At 39.8% G+C, this 22,599-nt stretch overlaps 1 protein-coding gene across 1 annotated transcript in view; it reads left to right on the top strand.

Annotated features, from left to right (window-relative positions):
* LOC124359201 (rhodopsin, GQ-coupled-like) overlaps positions 1–22,599 on the top strand; it is a 95,789-nt gene that overhangs the window by 46,668 nt on the left and 26,522 nt on the right. Inside the window, exons 7-8 of the mRNA XM_046811757.1 lie at positions 17,367–17,503; positions 20,228–20,341. Of these exons, the coding sequence (XP_046667713.1) occupies positions 17,367–17,503; positions 20,228–20,341 (251 nt within the window). The remainder of the gene's footprint in view (positions 1–17,366; positions 17,504–20,227; positions 20,342–22,599) is intronic.

The raw sequence follows: 22,599 nt of genomic DNA, 5'->3' as shown, positions 1-22,599 counted from the left end.
GCCGTGCAGGATTAAATGCACGCTTTCAAACACAGCGGACAAGGCACGGTGCCGGCCACTGCCACAGTAACCAGCCGTTACAGTGTCGCGACCACTTACACAATGCCGTGCAAAATTAAATGCACGCTTTCAAACACAGCGGACAAGGCACGGTGCCGGCCACTGCCACAGTAACCGGCCGTCACAGTACCGCGACCACCTACACAATGTCGTGCAGGATTAAATGCACGCTTTCAAACACAGCGGACAAGGCACGGTGCCGGCCACTGCCACTTTAACCAGCCGTCACAGTGTCGCGGCCACTTACACAAGGCCGTGCAAAATTAAATGCACGCTTTTTAAACACAACGGACACAAGGCACGGTGCCACGCCACTGCCACAGTAACCAGCCGTCACAGTGTCGCGACCACTTACACAATGCCGTGCAAAATTAAATGCACGCTTTCAAACACAGCGGACAAGGCACGGTGCCGGCCACTGCCACAGTAACCAGCCGTCACAGTGTCGCGACCACTTACACAATGCCGTGCAAAATTAAATGCACGCTTTCAAACACAGCGGACAAGGCACGGTGCCGGCCATGCAACTGTAACCGGAAGCCACAGTGCCGATACCACCTACACAATGCCGTGCAGGATTAAATGCACGCTTTCAAAACACAACGTGCAAGGCACGGTGTCGACCACTGCAACTGTAACTGGCCGTCACAGTGTCGCGACCACTTACACAATGCCGTGCAAAATTAAATGCACGCTTTCAAACACAGCGGACAAGGCACGGTGCCGGCCACTGCCACAGTAACCGGCCGTCACAGTACCGCGACCACCTACACAATGTCGTGCAGGATTAAATGCACGCTTTCAAACACAGCGGACAAGGCACGGTGCCGGCCACTGCCACTTTAACCAGCCGTCACAGTGTCGCGACCACTTACACAATGCCGTGCAAAATTAAATGCACGCTTTCAAACACAGCGGACAAGGCACGGTGCCGGCCACTGCCACAGTAACCAGCCGTCACAGTGTCGCGACCACTTACACAATGCCGTGCAAAATTAAATGCACGCTTTCAAACACAGCGGACAAGGCACGGTGCCGGCCACTGCCACAGTAACCAGCCGTCACAGTGTCGCGACCACTTACACAATGCCGTGCAAAATTAAATGCACGCTTTCAAACACAGCGGACAAGGCACGGTGCCGGCCATGCAACTGTAACCGGAAGCCACAGTGCCGATACCACCTACACAATGCCGTGCAGGATTAAATGCACGCTTTCAAACACAGCGGACAAGGCACGGTGCCGGCCACTGCCACAGTAACCAGCCGTTACAGTGTCGCGACCACTTACACAATGCCGTGCAAAATTAAATGCACGCTTTCAAACACAGCGGACAAGGCACGGTGCCGGCCACTGCCACAGTAACCGGCCGTCACAGTACCGCGACCACCTACACAATGTCGTGCAGGATTAAATGCACGCTTTCAAACACAGCGGACAAGGCACGGTGCCGGCCACTGCCACTTTAACCAGCCGTCACAGTGTCGCGACCACTTACACAATGCCGTGCAAAATTAAATGCACGCTTTCAAACACAACGGACAAGGCACGGTGCCGGCCACTGCCACAGTAACCAGCCGTCACAGTGTCGCGACCACTTACACAATGCCGTGCAAAATTAAATGCACGCTTTCAAACACAGCGGACAAGGCACGGTGCCGGCCACTGCCACAGTAACCAGCCGTCACAGTGTCGCGACCACTTACACAATGCCGTGCAAAATTAAATGCACGCTTTCAAACACAGCGGACAAGGCACGGTGCCGGCCATGCAACTGTAACCGGAAGCCACAGTGCCGATACCACCTACACAATGCCGTGCAGGATTAAATGCACGCTTTCAAACACAACGTGCAAGGCACGGTGTCGACCACTGCAACTGTAACTGGCCGTCACAGTGCTGCGTCCGCCTACACAATGCCGCACTGGAATACATGTAAATTCGCTTTCACATTAATTATATTTTACAGTATCTTCTTATAAATAATGCTTATCAAGAACATTTTTTTTATTTGTCTTCTAAATCTAATTCTGTAAGTCCTATCCATTAATAATTTGTCAAAATTAATAACTTAACAACTAAAATTATCTTTTATTAAACGGTTAGAACCGATAGACCGGGTTTGTAGAAGCTGAGTAAATAGATTTTTCATTACAAACCCCTGACCTCAATTTATAACTAGAATTATTTAAACATTGAAATATATGAACACTATTATTGTGTCAGAGGAAATAATTGAAAGTCCTTTGAGTGGTGTTTAGTAACAAAAAGATTACCCTCGCCCTTTAAACAGAATTAAATTAAGCTGATTACTTCATCGTCTTCTATTATACTTGAATGATTGAAAAACTACTTCTAAATACAAACATTGATGGGTTTATAATAATTACATAATGTTTATACTATTATTTATACAAAAAAACATAGAACGTCCGACACAAAAAATATACAATATTGAGATAGAGAGTTCATTAATAGTAAGTATATTTTACAATAGATCAATTAAACCTTGCACCATAAACACAATATACCTTACAAGTTGATTTTCAGAGAGCGTTTGCTTTGGTGGATATTGACATTTTATTGAAGCAGATGATAAGTTATGGAATTAGAAATAATGCATTAGCTTGGATATGGTCACTTTGTAAACACCGAAAACAAGCAGTTAAAATTGAGGATTACATAAGCGGGACTTTACAGTTGCAATATGGAGTGGCACAGAGAGAAGTTCTTGGACCCCTGTTTATTATATATATATATATATATATATATATATATATATATATATATATATATATATATATATATCTCAATGAATTATTGAAATTACGACTAAATTGTCAGATTTGCATATGCTGATGAATAGGTTAAGGATATCATCAATATCAGATGATTTGAGTGCAATATCAAAATGGCTTGTAGACCAAAGGCTATTAATTAATGTTAGTAAAACAAAGTACATATTTTACTCAGAAAGGGATAGAACATGCAAAGATTTGCAGGTAGATTTAAATTCTATTGCCATAAGTATCTCTGTTTATATGAATATATGAGCGAATCTATTGAAATGGTGAGTAACATAAAGTATTTAGAATTAATCATAGATAGGATGTTAAAATGGGATGTTTACAGTAATCACTTAGTAAAAAAATTAAGAAAGATAAAGTATGTACTATTCTACATGAAAGAATTCCTTGATATAAATTACCTTTGTATTTTTTGTGGTTTGAGGGTGTCTTAAGATATGGCATAATTCGTTATGGGTGCAGTAGTGCAATCGGTTTTAAATCCGATTGTTATGGCCCAGCGATATGCTATTAGGAATGTTTTTAGTTTGAAGAAATTTGAAAGAGTATCACACGTATTTAAAGATAACAATACTTTAACTTTAAGTAGGCTCTATATAATGTGTTTGGCGATTCATATGCACAAGTATATCGGTAGACACGAAATAAAATGATATAGCATCAATACAAGACTATCGCATAACATTTCTATAAAAGTTCCTTGTTATTCCAAAGAAAATGCACGAAAACAGTTCACCTATATGGACCCTAAGATCATAAACAAATGCATATCAAATATGGGAAATGATCTAATTTTTGAAACAAACCAAAATTTAAAATGAAATAAAAGGGTATGTTGTAAACAGCTAAGAAAATAATAGTTTTTATTGAATGTCATTATTTATTTATATATATTATAATTTATTTATTGTTAGATATCTATTAATTGTTGTATATTTATTGTTAGGTATTTATTGTTGTATGTTTATTGTTATATATTTATTGTTTATTATTTGTTATCTTTTATATTTTTATAATTGTTGAGTTTGTTAAATATTTACTATTGTTATATTTACTTAGTTATGCCACTTGAATATTTGTTTTTGCGTTCTCTTTTTAATTTATACTTTTGAGTGTGTTTGGGAAATGGAAAATTGGCAATAAATGTATTATTTGCATAGCATCAGAATAACAATTTCAAAAACTCCACGGTGGATGAACCTGATGAAAAGAAAACATACTGTACTATTTTACCAACTGTAAAATGATTGTAAATTTTATGGCAATTTAATATTAATATACAACATATTTAGTCAAACGTGCTCTGTGAGCACCTGACATTGTAGGCTTTGAAAATGTTATTGAAAACAGAGTTATTTGTAAACTGTGTAAACTCTTACATTTCAAAAAAATTACTGCAGTTCATTGATTAAATAAATAAAATGATGTAAGAAAACTATATTCCTGTTTTTAATCCATGAACATGAAGTTACATAATTATTTCCCTTAAATTCGTCCTAATGCATTATTGTAAGTTGTAGACTGACTACTCGTTCCATTGTGGCTCCGTCTGACCACAATCGGGTGTGTGTGAAAGCGTGCATTTATTCCTGTATGCCACTTTGTATACTTGTCGGCACGGTGACTGCCGGTTGCAGTGGCGGTGGACGGCTGCCACACGGCACGGTGACGCCACGCGCCGGTTGAAGTGGCGGTGGACGGTTGCTATACGGCACGGTGACGCCACGCTGCCGTTTGCAGTGGCGGTAGACGGCTGCCACATGACACGGTGACGCTGATTGCAGTGGTGGTGGACGGCTGCCACATGACACAGTGACGCCGGTTGTAGTGGCGGTGGGGGTGGACGGCTGCTACACTGTGTGACGGTAGCGTGCCATGTTCATTGTGTGTGAAAGGTCCAAATCAATTCCTCGTACTACTAAAAGCATGTAGTGGACATCTGGACTATTTTTCGGAATTGTCTGTGAAAGGTTTTTTTATGTTTAGATTAAGGTTGTGAAATATTAAAATGTATTATGAGCAAAGTCTGTTGTGAGAGGACTTAAATACAATTGGTTCGATTGGCAATACAACACTCTCAAATGAACTTATCTCCATGTAGTTGGTAGTGACTTATCTCCATCTCTCTAATCTCTTATGTCTCCATCGTTAATAGCGAGTACCAATTTTTTTATATCAACACTGTCTCATACATCATTGCATTTTTTTTTTTCCTTTGGGATATTGGGGTGGATTCATAGATCCTCACACGTCAACCTGAGCTTATTGTGTGCCCTTTTGATGTTAGAGGGGTAAGCCTATCTTCGTGCCCTTAATTAGGCTAAGAAGCTTTTCCCCGATACTAGCATCTGGTTCGTCGCCTGGTTGTTTATCACCGAAAAGAGCCCTTCTCCTTGCTCCCAGTCTCTCACAGTCCAGTATTATGTGTTTTGCAGTCTCTTCAGACTTATTGCAGAGTCTACACTCCGAGTCCTCATTTCGTAAACCTAGAGTGTTTAGGTGTTTCCTGAAGTGGCCGTGTCCAGTGATCAAGGCAATCACTTGCTTAACCCGATCCCTGCCCAGCCCCATCAGCCATCTGGTGAATCCGGAGCTAGAATCGGCAAGCAGTCTTTTGCCGAGTGCTTGTCCTTGGTGACTCTGCCACCGCAAGCGGTGTGTCTTCCTGGACCATTTGTTTATACTTTGGTAAGCGGCTGACTTGCTTATACCACAACTCGGTTCTGGACCGGTGTATGGCATGCTTGCTCCGCTTTTGGCAAGCCTGTCGGCGCATTCGTTGCCACCTATGCCTGTGTGGCCCGGTACCCAACCAAGACGCACACAGTTGCGTGATCCAAGCTTGCAGAGAGTGTTAAAGCACTCCCACACAAGCCTGGATGAAATGCTGTTGGAGTCAAGAGCTTTAAGAGCTGCCTGACTGTCTGACATTATACAGATGTTCATTCCCTGGTACCTTCTGGTGAGGCCTAGGTTGGCACAGGCTAGGATACCATAGATTTCAGCTTGAAATATGGAGCAGTTCCGACCCAAACTGCCGCTAAGGGCAGTTCTAGGGGATTGACTAAACACTCCATATCCAGTTCTACCCTTTATAAGCGAGCCATCCGTGTACCAGACAAAGCTCTTTCTTATTGTTGGGATGTTATCTTGCGATTTCCACTCATCTCTGGAGTAGAAGTCAACAGAGAATGGCTTATTGAATACGAACTCCGTTCTCATTGTGTCGGAGACCATTTCGAGAATAGCGCTTGGGTTTACAGCTTCAGTGATGGCGCCATGGCTCGCGTTAGACGCGCCATTCCTCCACAAGCCAGCAACCATCAGCCGATAAGCTGACTTACGCGCTTCAGCTTTTATATGGACATCAAGAGGTAGAAGTCCTAAAGCCACCTCGAGGGTCGCTGAGGGACTGCTCCTGAATGCTCCGGTTACAAAGATTGTGCCAAGCCTTTGTAAGCTTTCAAGCTTGGCTTTGGCAGTTACCTGATTCACCTTTGTCCATCAGACTAATGAACCATAAGTGATTTGAGGCCTTACAACTGCTTTGTAAAGCCATAGTGCTATATGGGGTTTTACGCCCCATGAGATTCCTGCAAGTCTCCTGGACGTCATGAGCGCCCACTTTGCTTTGTGCAGGATATTATTAAGATGATCATTCCACGTAAGCTTATGGTCTAGAGTCAGTCCTAAATATTTGACTGTCTTTGACCACTCCAGCTGAGTGGATGCGATTTTCAGCCTAGAAAGAGACTCTAGGTTCTTTTTTCTAGTGAATGGTACAACTACTGTCTTAGAGGGATTTACTTTCAGTCCCTCTCCCTGACACCAGTTGTGTACATGTTGAAGGTTGGTATTCATGATATCAACAACAACATTTGTATATTTTCCCTGTACCATAAGGACTATGTCGTCTGCATATCCTTGGACATAGATTCCGTTGTTAGTAAGGTCCTCAAGTAGACCATCTACTACTAGATTCCACAGTAGAGGTGACAGGATGCCTCCTTGAGGACATCCCCTTGTGGGTGCGATCACAAGCGATACTTCATTGAGATCGGCCCTGATCCGTCTGGAGCACAGCATGGCCCTAAGCCACCGGCACAGAGCTGGCTCGAGGCCACGTCGCTGTGCTCCACTTACCATTGCAGTGAATTTGGCATTGTCGAAAGCTCCTTCAATGTCTATGAAGGTGCACAATGCCAATTCCTTGACGGACAGGCTATCCTCAATCCTACTGACTAGTTGGTGCAGTGCTGATTCACAGGATTTGCCTTGCTGGTATGCATGTTGGTTGCGATGAAGGGGAGTGTCTGAGAGAACTCCCTTTCTCAGGTGCCTCTCCACCAGTCTTTCTAATGTTTTCAGTAGAAACGAAGATAAACTGATGGGACGAAAAGATTTAGGGACAGAGTAGTCCGCTCTCCCTTTTTTAGGGATGAAGACCACCCTGTTGAGACGCCAGACTTGTGGTATGTACCCATAGGCTAGGCTCGCCCTGAATAGTTCACATAGAAGGGTAAGGAGATTCTCCGGCCCTTGTTGAAGCAGGGCCGGAAAGATTCCATCCCCTCCTGCAGATTTGAAAGGGGCAAATTTAGAAATTGCCCATTTGGCTTTAGAGAGAGTGACAATCCTTCTGGCAATGGCCCAGCTACCACGACAAGCTCTTGGCCGTGAGCCTGCCTCGTGGTTACCAGACGTTCCAGTGTCGTCATTCTCAAAGATACAATCAGGGAAGTGAGTCTCAAGGAGAAGTTTGAGGCTATCACTAGACCCGGAAGTGTGTTGACCTCCCTGGGACCTTAAAGATCCCAAGTGACCGGTTGGACTTGAGGCTAGTAAGCGTTGCAGTCTAGCTGCTGCGCTTAACTCATTTACCTTCTGTGTAAACTGCCTCCAGGAACTTTGTTTTGCTTTTTTAATTGCTAGGCTGTATTCTGTTAGAGCTCTATGATAGGACTCCCAGATACGGCTCCTTTTGCATTGATTGTACAGCTTCCTGACATTAGCCCTTTTGCGAGCGAGGTCCGCAGTCCACCACTTAGTATTGGTTCGACTCTTCCCCCGTCGCAATGGGCAATTGTCGTGGAAGCTATTGATTATAGCATTCTGCAGGTCAGAAGCTATCTGATCTATGTCTGTGAAGCATCGCACCCTTCCGCCTACCGATCCCAACTGTGACTGAAGGTCAGACTTATATCCCAACCAGTCAGTCCTCCTGGGATTGCGATAGAGGACCTCTGCAGCCTCATCTTGCAAGTTAAAGCGGATATACCTGTGATCCGATAATGAGGCCTCTTCGCTTACGTGCCACTTATCAACCATTCCAAGTATACCTTGTGTGCAGATTGTTATGTCAATAACTTCTTGTCTAATTCGTGTTGCGAACGTAGGGCGGTTACCTTTATTACATATAAATAGGTCCCTACTTAGAAGAAATTGTAAAAGTGCCTCACCTCTGGGGTTAGTGTTGGTGCTGCCCCATCCAGCAGAGTGATGGGCGTTGGCGTCACAACCTAGAAGAAGTTGTTGACGTCTGGCTTGTGCTTCTTCCACCAGGAGCTCTAGGTCTCTTGATGGAGGGAGTTCCCTGGCATCATATGGCAAGTGAAATGAAAATGAAATGAAATGAAATGAAATGAAATATGCCTTTATTTAAGAGGCGGAGTTAGGGCTATTTAGCCCTCTCTACCACTCAACCTCACATAATATACAGATATATGTACAGTGAAAGATCTTAACTAATAACAAATTTTAAATTAAAATAAATGCTTAAAAATTAACCAAAATATATACATACTATTTAATAATTAAAAATAAAATTTATCAGCTTAATATGTAGAAAAATTCAAACAAAGTTAAATTAAAACTTAAATTAACAGATTACTTTTTAAAGAATTTCTCGTTATTACTACATTCATTCTCTCAAACACACAGCCCGACCACAAGCACGCCACGAGCACCGCCACCCGTCACCCCCACAGACCGGCCAGCAACAAGTCCTTGACCTTTGCCCCAAAACGAGCTCGGCCCTCTATAATACGTATATCATCAGGAAGAGAGTTCCAGAGGCGACATGCCTGAACAGTGAACGACTTACTGAAGAAGTTCGATCGATGAACAGGAATTGACAGTAAGGTGGATCCCCTTCTCGTAGGTCGCTCACTTATATCGGAAATAAATTTGAAATGTTCGGACAGGTAAACAGGTGACTTGTTTTTGATAACTGAATGTAGAGTTGAAAGAATGTGAAGTTGGCGAAGTTGTTGAAGTTTCAGAAGCGATAGCTGTTTGAAAAATGGAGTCACATGCTCATAACGTCTGAGATTGAAAATAAATCTGATACAATAGTTTTGAGCACGTTGAAGCCTGTCCGAAAGCTCAACAGTCATGTCACTGATCACAGCGTCACAGTAGTTGAAGTGTGGCAGTATGAGAGTTTTAACCAGCATAACCTTGACACTGAACGGTAGATATAAAGCAAAACGCTTTAAACTGTGAATGCCAGCAAATATTCTATTACACGTTACCGTAACCTGGTCACTCCACTTAAGACTTGAGCTCATAGTAAGACCAAGGTTTTTCAGTTTGTTTTGAAAATTTAGTACGTGGTTATTGAGTTTCAGTTTTGGTGCAACGTTGAAGTCCAAACGGTCGATCAGTCTTGGGTTTCCCAATACCATTGCCTGCGTTTTGTCTTCATTTAATTTCAGCCCATGTTTATTTGCCCAACAAGCAATTGATTCAATGTCGTGATTGAGCAGAACCATAAACGTGTTCAGTTCATCAGGCGAACAGTGTACGTAAATTTGTAAATCATCGGCATAAAGATGAAACTTAGAGTGCCTTATAATAGATGTGACGTCATTAATGTAAAGTGAGAACAATAGGGGCCCAAGAACAGAGCCCTGTGGAACACCCCGTGTTACGGTTTTCCATTCCGATATTGTTTCCCCTTCTTTGACACATTGCTGTCGCCCAGTAAGATACGATTTGACCCAGTTAACACACCCATCGGAGAAACCATACTTCTTCAATTTGATGAGGAGAAGGGGGTAATAAACACAGTCAAAGGCTTTGGAAAAGTCAAAAAGCAGTAAAATGGTGATTAGTCTCTTGTCCATTGCCAATCTGATATCATCAGTAATTTTAATTAGGGTTGTGGTGGTGCTGTGATTAGGCCTGAATCCAGACTGCCATTTAGACAAGATGGTATAGGTATTCAGATAAGATGAATAATTTGTTGATGTACCACTCTTTCAAGGCATTTGGAGAGACAAGGGAGAATACTGATTGGACGTAGGTCAGAAGGGGATTGCGGATTAGACACTTTTCTCAACGGACGAACTAAAGCATGCTTCCAGGTTAAGGGAAAGACAGATGAATTTAAAGAATAATTGAAAATGACTACTAAAACAGGAAGGGTGATTGGCAATGTATCTTTTAGAAAGCGCAAAGGTATGTTGTCAGCCCCAACTGCGTTGCTGGTCATCCTCGTAAAAGCAGCAAGCACATCAGCCTCACTCACAGGTGTGAAAGAAAACTGGCGGCCAGCAGCTTCCTGAGGAGCAGCCTCCAGCTCAGCAAAATAATCGCTAGCTGCAGATATATTAACAGGGATATTAATAAAGTAATCATTTATAATATTGAGGTCAAATGGAACAGGTGGACTGATATTGGATTTTCCCACACCAAGGTCTTTAATTTTACTCCACAATGATTTAGTGGACTGAGGTTCTGAAAGTGTTGTGTGGTAAAATCTAACTTTGGCGTTACGGATTTTCTGCTGCGTGTGATTCCTAAGACGCTTATAGGCCTCCCAATCTTGAGTGGATTTAGAACGTTTAGCTTTCCTGAAGGCGGAATCCCTTTGCTTTTGCAAATTTCTTATGAAATCATTCATCCATGGAGAGGGGGCTTTGGTTACTCTTTTGGTTATGATTGGGGCATGTTTATCAAATAAATTAGTAAGAAAAGCATTAAATTTGGTAACCATTTCGTCCACATTATTGGCAGTGGTTACTTCATGCCAGGGTAAAGCAGCAGCATCTGTAAGAAGTGAAGCATGATCTATGTCCCTGTATTTGCGATATTTGATTATATTGGGCTTATTTTTGGGGATATGGAGTTTATAGGCACAAAAAATGAGATCATGCTTTGAAAGTCCAGGGGCAGGAAATTGTCCGTGGTGTGCAACGTGGGTCGGGTTAGAAACAGCCATGATGTCAAGCCACGTGTCGGTTGTAGCAGTGTGATGAGTGGCCTGAAGTGGTAGCAGAGACATGTTACATGACTGAAACATTGTGGTCAAAAAGGTTTTTTCATACGTAGTAGGCCCTAACAAATCGGAGTTAAGATCGCCCATGACAATGACATGACTGTAACGAGCCATAAGATCGATGAGTGTGTGTTCAAATTCGGCAAGATGGCCGGTATTGGGGGCCCTGTAACATGCACCGACTAAAACATGCGTCCCATTAACACTGACGTCCAAAAACATAAATTCAGGCCGTCCCTCTCTAGATGTATCAGATAAGAATAAGATGGAAGTAGGAAACTGAGACTTGACATAAACTGCGACTCCACCACCACGTTTGTGTAGACGGTCGTTCCTGAAGATGTTGTAGCCAGCTAAATTAACACTCTTGTCGCTTGTGGTTGGTTTTAGCCAAGTCTCAGAGAGCAAGATAATGTCGGTATGTAATGGCTCAAAAATGGAACGAAATTCATCAATATGACTAAACAGTGATTGTGCGTTAACGTGGGCTGCCTTGAGGAAGTTGTTGTAGGGAGCGAGAGAGCGGCAGAGAAGCGCGGGCAGGGAGAGCGAAGAGGCGCGCTCGCTCGGGGCAGGGCTGTCAGAGCCGCGCGCGGCTGCGCGCAGAGGCGCGATACTGCAGGCAGCGAGCGGCCGGCGGTACACGCGACAGTGACATTGCGGTCAGAACATTCACACACACACACGCATACCATAACAAAGAAAAAATAATACCTTATCATAGAATATAAACTTAAAATTAATTGGAATTATTACTACACCACCAATAATCATAATACATTTAAACATACATGCAAGCTTGCAGGCTCTCATTATAATAATTATTAGTATTATAAATATTATAAATACAACATAAATGTAAGTGGAGAAAAAGAGAGAAAAAACAAAACAAAAAATCAACGAAAATTTAGTTAATGAACATTAATAACTCTATATTCAGTACAGAAAAAATAAAATAAAATGGTAGTAAATTAAAAACGGGAAAAAATTGTTAGCAAAATTGAAGAATTTAAAATGGTACAATAAATGCTGTACTTAATCAGTTAGCGGGTCGGAGGTCGGAGAGCCGGGTCGCCACTCCCTTGCTGCCGTCGCTGCCCAGCCACAGCACCCTGCCGTCCTGGGTCCAGGTGTTGCGGACCCCGTGCTGCGCCGTCACCCTCTTCAGCACCTCCAGTCGCCGCGCCGTCAGGTCCTCCCGCACCGTGATGCCCGTGCCCTTCAGCTTCTTCTTCATGTTGTAGATCGTCCGCCGGTCTCGGTAACTGATGAAGCGGACGATAATAGGCCGATGCCTCTTCCCGCCGTCGGGCCCGGGCTTGGGCTGGCTGCCGACTCGGTGCGACCTACAGATGGCGGAGACAGGCAGGTCCACACCGAGCTTGTCCCTGCAGAGCTCCACCACGATGCGGTCGGTGTTCTCCCCCGTCGTCTCCTCCACCCCGAAGATGCGGAGGTTCTGGCGTCGCTGGAACTGCTCCAGCTCGTCACAGCGCCCCTGCAGCTGGCCGTCCATCTCCTCTAGCCGCTGGGTTAAGGTTCCCACCTGCTCCCGGAGCCTCGCCACCTCATCGCTGACGGACGCCAGCGCCGCCCGCACAGCCTCCTCGACAACACCCTTCAGCTCGTGGGTGATGCGGGTCACGAGCCGGCCGAAGACGTCGCCAGAAAAAAGGTGCTTGCCGACGAGGTCGGCGATGACAGTCGCGTCAACTCTGGCGGCCTTGTCGGTCCCGGTGGCAGGCATTGTTGGTGTTGTAGAGCGGCCGGGGTCGGACGTCACAGATAAGGAGCGCTCGGACCTTTGCTTATCAGCTCCGCCAGATAATGGAACAGGCTCACCTTTAGACCCGGACCTGAGCTGCGGCGGCGATCGGTACATGAAATACTGTACTGATAAGAGAATTACTCACTACACACGTTATAAAAAGTTTTAGTGACTCGATAAAAAAATACCTACTGTTTTTACGCGTGTAATGACACCACTTTCCATAAAAACTGTCAGAAAAATACCAGTTAAAACTATAAAAAACTTTAGAGCCGACTTGCACACGTGTTTGCTAGCAATCAGTCATCCCCTCCAATGTATACGGAGCCTACAATTGTGCTCTGCACTATGCCTCCATTCTTCCAGGTCAGTGTGCCCACAGTGAGATCTCTGGAGCAGAATTCGTTGCGGGTTAGAAAATCCAAGCCTCTCTTCAACAGGATGCAGGTTCTGACATTCCTTAGAGAGGTACAGTAAATTAACTTACCTTTGGTTTCATTTAGGCCCGCCACTCTCCCTTTGTGAAGCCATGGTTCTTGAATCAATGCCAGATCAAATCCCTCCTGGAGGAAGAACTGGCAGAAGGCTGCCGAGGCAGCCCTACTGTGCTGGAGGTTGATTTGTAGAACTCGTGGCATTGTCCTTGACTGTCGAGGAGACAATTGAGACCTGCCAGAGTCCTAAGTTGGCTCTACAGTTGGAAGCCTTCACAGCCTTGTAGCAGACCTCGTCCAGGAAGCAGACGAATCCGTAACCTTTCGGGTCTGGCTTGGATGGAAGGATTTTCCACTCGTTTACATTCAGGTTGGGGTTCTGCTTATTGAACATCTCAAGTACCTTTTCAGGTGTCTTCTTCAGAAGCTTCGGGTGAGCTCTGAAAAACACCCTAGTGGACCTCAAGATGTCCTTACGCAGACCCACTCTCAGAGAGATGTCATCTCCCAGAGGTTTTATTCTTTGAATAACTTCTTCCAGCCAACGTTTGGTGTGCTCGTTGATGCAGGAAGCAATTAAAACACCTTTCTCTAGGTAGGTGCCCGCAAACGATGGAACGGAACCATCCTCCAGGGGTTGGATTTCTTCCAGAATTGCGTCCTCGATGGCTTCTCCTTGCTCTGCACTAAGCTTCGCTTCCGGGTAACCTTCGAGGGCTATGGCCATTTTGATCGCTGCGACCTCTCTGTAGGTAGCCTTGGGTGTGCTACCAGAGGCCTCGGGATCGTGGGCTTCGGGCTTTTGGGTTTCCCTCCTAGCCTTCTTTGCGGGTCCCTCAGCGGAGGGCGGGGTGACCAAGGTGCCTCTGGGGCGTTTGGCCGACCCCACCCCCGCCTTGGTACCCGCAGTTGGGCCCGGAGTTGAGACCTCCTGCCGTTCTGGATTCTTTTTCTTCTTCTTTTTCCCCCTCCTCCACATTGCATGATTTTTAGAATTTAGAAATAAGCATTTCCGCTGCTTAAACAAGCATTTCCTGTTTGTTCATCATAGGTGTCTGGGCGGATGTGCGTATCCACTTACATCCGGAGGATGTTTCTTTAGAATTGTAATACAAGACTTCCTTTCCAGCAACTATCTGTATATTGATTCTACGAATTTTGTTATACTAATAATTACGTTTGTCTTACAAAGGAGAAACAAATCATGATTTGTAGACTGCCCGGCAGGCGTCCGAATCATGCATACATATATTTGTTAGTAGTCATAAATATAATTTTGTGTAACATTTTTACATTATTTTTACATAATATAAAAATAGTAATAAATAAGTTTTTTATTTTGTACTAACTTGTAGGTATTACACTTTTGCACATTTCATTGTTCATTTAAGCTAGTATTTTTATAAAATTTGTTACGTAATTTTTATATTGCTGGAAAATATCTTTTATACATTTATCCATTCATGTATATTCTTAAAACTAGAAAACAACAATAATTATGACATCTGTATTAAATTTTTGAATGTTATTTCTCCAGAAAGCTTAAATTATTTTTAATTTATATTAAAAGCACCAAAATCGATATAGTCAATCGATAAGAAACATAATATTATTATTTCAATTTATACATCTAAAATAATCTGGTGATTCAAAAGTATGTGAATTGTTTCCATCATGGATTTTAAGACACCTAAACAATAAAATTGCGTTATTTATTAAATAATTATTTACAATATAATTATTATAATACGACATAACCTGCGACGACCGTATTAATATTTGCGAACTATTGTGAAAAAGTAAACGTCTCACCTTAGGCTGGTTTTAGAGAATAGTAAGATAGTTATATATTTGTAAAATATATATATTACTGTATTTGTATTATATACATCCAATATAATACGGCCTTGTGAACATGACAACTGCTGTGATTTGTAATTCATTAAAACAAACTTCGTACAGAGATAGTACTTACCATGCCATACGTACCAATGCCTTAAGTTATCTACCCAGTCTCAACCAGTAATAAGCTTAATGGGTACCATTTATTGTTTACAAAATATTATTTCACACAGCCTTTAATGAAATGAATTTAAAAATATTGGGCAACTTAAAACAATTTTTGACTTACACACCCGTTAATATCTCCTGCAACAATTTGGCCGTTCAAGTTTCAAAAAGAAACGGTTATATTTAAATTATTAGCCATTTTACAACAAACAAGAAAAGGCTTTGAATTATTATAAAGCAATTTACTGCAGTTGTTGTTCATACAATAACTTAATACCTTGATAAGTTTTACAGATGATTGCCCAGGAACGTTTTTAAAAGTATACGATAACATTCAAAAGCAATTCGATTGAATAACAAATATAAGTTCTGACTGATTGCATTTAAGCAAAAGTCCACATAATTGGATTTTCAGAAAAAACTTTGGGCTAAATATTTAAATAATAATATCTATTTAACTACTTCACGGCTACTATAGTAATGTGCCAACTGTGGGGCAGCCGGGATAATAGTAAGCTGAATTCATTGTAGCCAACATTGCAACTGATATAGAGTTAGTAATTTTTATAATATTATGTATTTACATGCCAAAACTTAACAAGCCGTCATACCCTTAGTACTGTAGAGATTAATATTCAAAAATAATAATAGATTTTAAATTTGCTATTTCGAGATAGCAGACATAGTAGACAGTAATAACTGTATATAAATAACTATTTGGATTGGTTATTATTAGTGAATTGACGCTCTGAATGTTTGTTCTATAATCCTACCACAATTCCTTTCATTACATCCACACTCCTATGTGAATAAACAGGGAAATCTAGCACAGGCTAGCTCATACACCATATCATTACAATGCATCGACCACAGTCTGATTCAATACATTACTAACGGGCTTCAATGATTTATAATGCATTAAACCACTGCCATACTAAAGAAGAACAATTGTTTTACAAATTTGATTCTGTTCCGAAAATAACTGATTATGGCTTCCACACACAGCCTTGTACTGCCTTATACCATTCGAGACGCTTGCACGTTTTTACGTAGAATGTCTTTGTTTACCCTAGAAAACCTGTCCTCTATTCCTCTTTAATTTAGTTAAAAATGTATCTCGTCACCATTTCTGACTCAAATTTGACTAACTGTACTAAGGGGTTTGAGTGCCTATCCACAATTTAAAGATAGTGAATAAGATTGGAGCAGAAAATATTAATGTTTTGGTTTGGTTTAGATTGATTAAACAACAAATGTTAATTGAGGACTCTTTGTGTGATTGGGTATAGTTTTAAACTAGTTGCAGTTCAACAAAGCCTACATTGGAAAAGAGTTGTTATTAATAATAAAACTAGTTTAACGTACTAATAGCAATTAAAGAAAATGAGCATGAGTATTCTTCAATATTACCTCTGTTACCCAAACTAATGTTGCGAATGATATTGGAAGTTTTTAGTGAAGCATTAATTTTTGGAGGCACCAAATTAATACTTTTTACAAAACTAAACGGTCCTCATTATGCTTATTATTGGTTGAGAAATTATATCGTCCTGTAATAATGAACCTTCGTGACGGGTTGGGTGTCAGAGATCAGATATGAAGATTCTTCCCAATACCTAGAAACGTGGTGGGCAATGCTTGGAGATATGTTCCTCTCAAGGCGAGGGAGTTCTATGATTGATGATGATGCTTAACCGACTTCTATCATTTCCAGGATTAGTCCTAGCGAGTTGGAGTAGGGTGCGGAGATTCTAGAGACATCTCGCTCTCTCTGTAATATTCTCGATACGATGACTTTTTAGGATCATTTCATAATAGTTTATAAAGTGAACTCTATAACTTCCTTTTTGAAAGAGAGGCATAGTCATTAATATTAATGTTATAATGATAGATATGACACGAGATCGTACCTAAGCTCACACAATCTGCTCGATCCACTTCAACCCTCTCTTCTTGAAATTTGTTTGAACCATTTCAAGTGGGTTGTTCTCTGTGTTATGTTTTAGGCGTCAGTGGTATACAACCCTATCGTGTACGGACTGTCTCATCCTCACTTCCGGTCTGCAGCACGTCAAATCTTGCTTCATCGCCTATTGGGAAACTCCACTTCTACAATGGCGCATTCACAGTTTTCTCTCCGCAGGTGGGTTTCACTAAGTTATATGAATTAACTGATACATCTGTTACACTGTTCTATATTACTGCACCTTGCTTCCTGTACTGTGTATGAGGAAAGGCATTTTTATCTGATGTAACATTTTAAAGCGTAGTAACCTCTCAGTATCAATGTTATACCATAGGTATATAATTCTTTCATAAGTCCATTACGGTACCTTAGATTGAAAAAACCGACCCTATTTGACCTTTGAGTTGAACGATTCCTCTGGCCAAAGTAAGAATTCTTCATACGTCAAAGTTGTACCTATCCATACGCTTGAATAAGTTAACCTGATGTAACCAAAATTATTAAACTAGGCAATTGTAAACAATACACAAGACAGGTACTCACTCACTATACCATTTCGAACGTAATCTTAATAAGACAATTAATAAATATTTTAATCAAAAATAAAAGTTTCAGTTATATTTATTATTGTATATGCTGAGAAATATCATTATGTTTGTAATTCATACGTGTCCGTTTATCCAGTTAGATTTGATCGGTACAGAATCTTGTGAATCAGAAACAATAAACTGCATGTTGCAATGTTTGTCTATGCTCGTGCAGTGCTGCATAATGTTCACTGGACTGACACCGCTGACATTTGTCATTGACATCGTGATGATTGGTAACAGAGGGAGAAGATCGGTTCTTCAAATCCGACAGCCGGATGGTTACTCTCATGTAGCAATTTTGCTAGTTAACGTATCCAGGTCATCGCGTGTGATTTTGCGTATGATATCATTTTGGGGGCTTCTATCTTAATTGTTCATTGAATACGCAAACTAATAATTGACTAATTCTGTTTTATTTTAGGATTTCTTTAAAACATTGATCTGTATTCGAGTTCTAAATAGGATATTTTGTGGAAAGTTATTAATAGATTTGCTGACAGTTTTTAGACATTTTTGTTTTATATATATTGTTTGAGGGACAACAGGTTTCATTTTATAAACTTTAAATGTTTTCTTAAATGCACCTTAAAGAACACTGTATATTAATGGTATATTATTTTATCTTATAGAGTTTTTTTATGTAATTTGAATCTGGACCTAGAGTTTAAGACAGTATTGATATTAGATTCGCCATTTAAAAGAGTTAAATTGGTAGTTAAACACTTCATTGTTAAAAATAAGTGCGTTGTAAAAGGAATGATTTATCATTAAATATTTATTAGTAAATTTGTTTGAAATGAGGTTTTAGAGGAAACTTTGTTTGTTTCATTTGAATAGTTAAAAAACAAGTTTTATAATAACTAAGAAACCGGTAGGTAAACGTCATTGTGTAACTGGAACAATATATTATGTATGAAAATTAGATACTACATTACTTTCCACTTATGCCCAAACATAAAAAATAAATACTTTCTTTATAACTTATACGCTTCTCAAATTCCTTGGGGAAAAAGGTAAACTTTGATTTTAGAAAGTCCAACCCTGCGTTTAAAACCCCAGTTTTGTAAACTCGAATACAACACACAGGGTGGTCATTGAATACCTAGCGCTTACTATGACTAAAGATGTCTAAGTAAATACTACACTTGGACAAAATATTTCCCTCAGTTCCGATTGTCACGCATATTTAAGATGGTCGCAATGCCCGGCGCCCCCCCCAGGCTGACAATTTAATTTGCTCGGTTTGAATGCCATTTGTAGCTTTACAATTTAAACTTCAATTCTCTGTAGTTAAAAAATGTTTAAAATTTTGATACAAATCTTATCCGACAACTCGTTTAGTTTCACAATTTTGTAGGTTAAAAATACATGTCCGTGCGAGAATGGATAAAAATAAACATTTCAGTACTACTTGAAGAAGCTCTTTCTTAAGTTTCCATAATGTTTGATAAGAAAAAGCTTAGAGAATACATAAAATAATTTTTAAAGTATTTCTAAATAGCGTGATTTACTTTCTGAATTACAGCTGGTGTTATTTGAGCTGTTATACTCGATAAAACATGAGCCTTGTCACTGTAGGTTTCTAGAACAGATGTTGCATAATATTTAAAAACATTTCAATTTTACACGTGGATTTGAAGGTTAGCGCACTTAAATTATTCCGTCTGCCAATAGAACGAATAGTTACACGTATTTGGAGTTTATAATAACAGCATACGCAAGATTGGTACACAAGTAATAGTATATACACTTATTTTTATTAATCAGTAAGTTAAGAAAAACTAAAATATAGCAGTGTTACCGTCTTATCACTTTCTGTGTTTATTATATTGGTTCACTGCATATTGTAAATAACATTGTGGTAGTTAAAATGCCGTCCTTGCATGGAGAATACTTTTCTCTCAATACCGTTATTAAAATAAAGGAGTATATATTTTGAAATATACCAAACTGCTGCATGAATTCTTTATTTAAAGTTTGTTTTTGAGGTGGTTTGAAGGGGGTAATAAGATATCGAACATTTGCCATCGTTATGTGTTATAAAATCTATAAACTAAGTTTTGAGGATGAAATCAACCCTATTTCTTTAGGTGTATAGTAATTAATACATAAACATATACTTAACACCTACAACAGCTTGCGGCAATTGACTATAACTTGAAAACGTGTTTTCATGCCTCACTTATATACGAACATATTTAAGCCCAGTCTTTAGTTTTACCAGATGTGTTTCATACTTTCAATGGATGTTAATTATTTAAAATTGCCACAGTCCTGTAAATATCAAACTTGGATAATGTTTGTGTGGCAGAGTGCGTGTGGAGAGGGCAGCGGCGTCCAGCCCTGGAACTCTGCGGAAACACTCGCAGCACTTCCCGAGGACCAGCAGCATCGAACCTGAGCGCCATAGCGATCCTAGCCCAAGGTACAATAACAATCTTAATGTTACACAAATTGTAAAACACGTTCTTTAAATATATATATATCTATCATCAATTTCCTGGACACTGGATTGGTCGTGGAGGGCCTCACCCTTGGCCACCAAGATCACCAGATCTATCTCCATTGGATTATTGCATCTGGGGATGGATGAAAGACATTGTATACAAGACAAAAGTGAATTCTCGTGATAAATTAATTGCCCGTATTATGGATTCGGCTGTGCAGATACAGGGAAGTCCTGAAAAATTAAGAAACGCAACAAAAGCAATACACAGACGTGCTGCAAAATGTATTGATAATGATGGCCTCATTTTCGAACATCTATTATAAAAAGGTGCGTACGGTTGGCCCAACCTGATTAATTTTGCTTAAAACTAGTAATGTATTATACTGAATAAAATCGATTTTTTGGTACTTATTTCTGTTTTATTTTAGACTTTGATTACGTCAATTTTCTCAGAATTAAATTCTCTACAATTAAAGTTTGTTGATTTTATGTATTTATTACCAATTTAACAAAGTTATTGTACATCAAACTTAAAAAAACATTGTTTCGTGCCCCAATTTTTTGCATTTAACCCTGAATCCCTCAAAAGCTACTACAGGTACAGTTCTGAAACCTATTTTATTAGCTTTATCAGGTAAAAATACATAAGAATCCACGATATTTCTTACTTAATTAACCTTTCCAAAAGTTCAGTATGGCTTTATTTTACTCTTTACCCAGGAATTCAGGCGAAATCTTTCGCTAGCTGTAACTCGCTAACGAAGCGTTTTCGGACCTATGTTTATATAACATTTTTTCATTATTTTTACTAGTAAAATGTGCTGTAGAAGTGGGGGGAGAACTTCATGAATCACCCTGTATAATCCGCCTTTTAAAAAGCTGTCACGTACAACGATATCAGTCTAATTTTGGAGTAACCATACTAACCGTATCATTATAATTTAAAGTAACCATTCAACTTCATTAATCTAATTCTGGATTAACCATTCTAATGGTCTTAGTCTAACTTGGGAGTGATCATTCTAATGGTACATGTTTAATTGTGGAATAACCATCCTAACGGATTCATTATAGTATGGTTGCAATAATTTTAAAAGTACATGTTTAATTTAAGAATAAACATAATAATTTTAACGGTATTAGTCTGATTGGTAAACGACTTTAATTGGTTTTGAAACTTGGGTTATTTGACCCATAAACAGTATTTTTGAAATATCATATCGTTATTTTAAAATAAATAGAATCGGTCAAGCAAAAGCTTGAAGCAAAACGGAGTACCTTAAAGATGGAGACAATCTTGTGTAGGAAGCGGTGATATATTTATCTAAACTAAAAAGTCACTAGTCAACAGGTCTCATTAAAAACCTCAGCTGATGATAAGGATGTGCATTTCCTAGTATTTCACTTCATTAGGAATCGCTCAAATCTCTTTGCACTCGGAAGACTCGGTTAGCCGCTGAAAAGCATGCAGGTGTATAGACACACCCAAGACTTGCACACTTACTCTTAATTTCGTATCCTTATATCACTAACGGAATTTCGTTTATCTTAAAGATTGATATTCTGTCCTTGTAAATTGGGGTCTGTTAAAAGAAACAATCTTAATTACATAATATTATTATTTATAATGATATATGTTTTGTTTTCGTGTATATATACTGTATATATATATATATATATATATATATATATATATATATATATATATATATAATAAATTGCTCAAACTAATATTTAAGTATATGTATATCAATGTGTATATTGTATTATTTTAAAGAAACAGTTTGTATTAATAACTGTAATTTTAAATTGCTATGTTGTACAGTTTTGGCCAAATCTGGTTTACATTTTGTCTTGATTACCTCTCGATTTTATAACGTAGCCTTAGATTTCATCTTTAAAGCATTTTAACCTATAAAGTTTTTATATATATTTTTAAATACGGATTATTCACTTTTTTTATAACTTGACAGATATTTATGTGTCGAATGTATGCTTTCTATTTTGCCCTTCACAGTTGTAACTCTTTACATGTTTGGGGGGAATATAACATATTGTTCGGTATATTACTTGGTATATGTAAAACCCCTTTTGGTGCAGAGTGTATTAAAACATTATTTCGAAGCAAGAAGGAAGCAAAATTGATTTAAATATGAGCATTTAAATCGAAAATATATTTGTTTGCTATACTGAACAGGTAAAACAAATACTTCCCAATAAAATTTAAGGAAAGT

This window comes from Homalodisca vitripennis, chromosome 4 (genome assembly GCF_021130785.1).
Source record: "Homalodisca vitripennis isolate AUS2020 chromosome 4, UT_GWSS_2.1, whole genome shotgun sequence".
In the NCBI taxonomy this organism is placed as follows: Eukaryota; Metazoa; Arthropoda; class Insecta; order Hemiptera; family Cicadellidae; genus Homalodisca; species Homalodisca vitripennis.
This window is presented reverse-complemented; position numbering and strand designations above follow the sequence as displayed.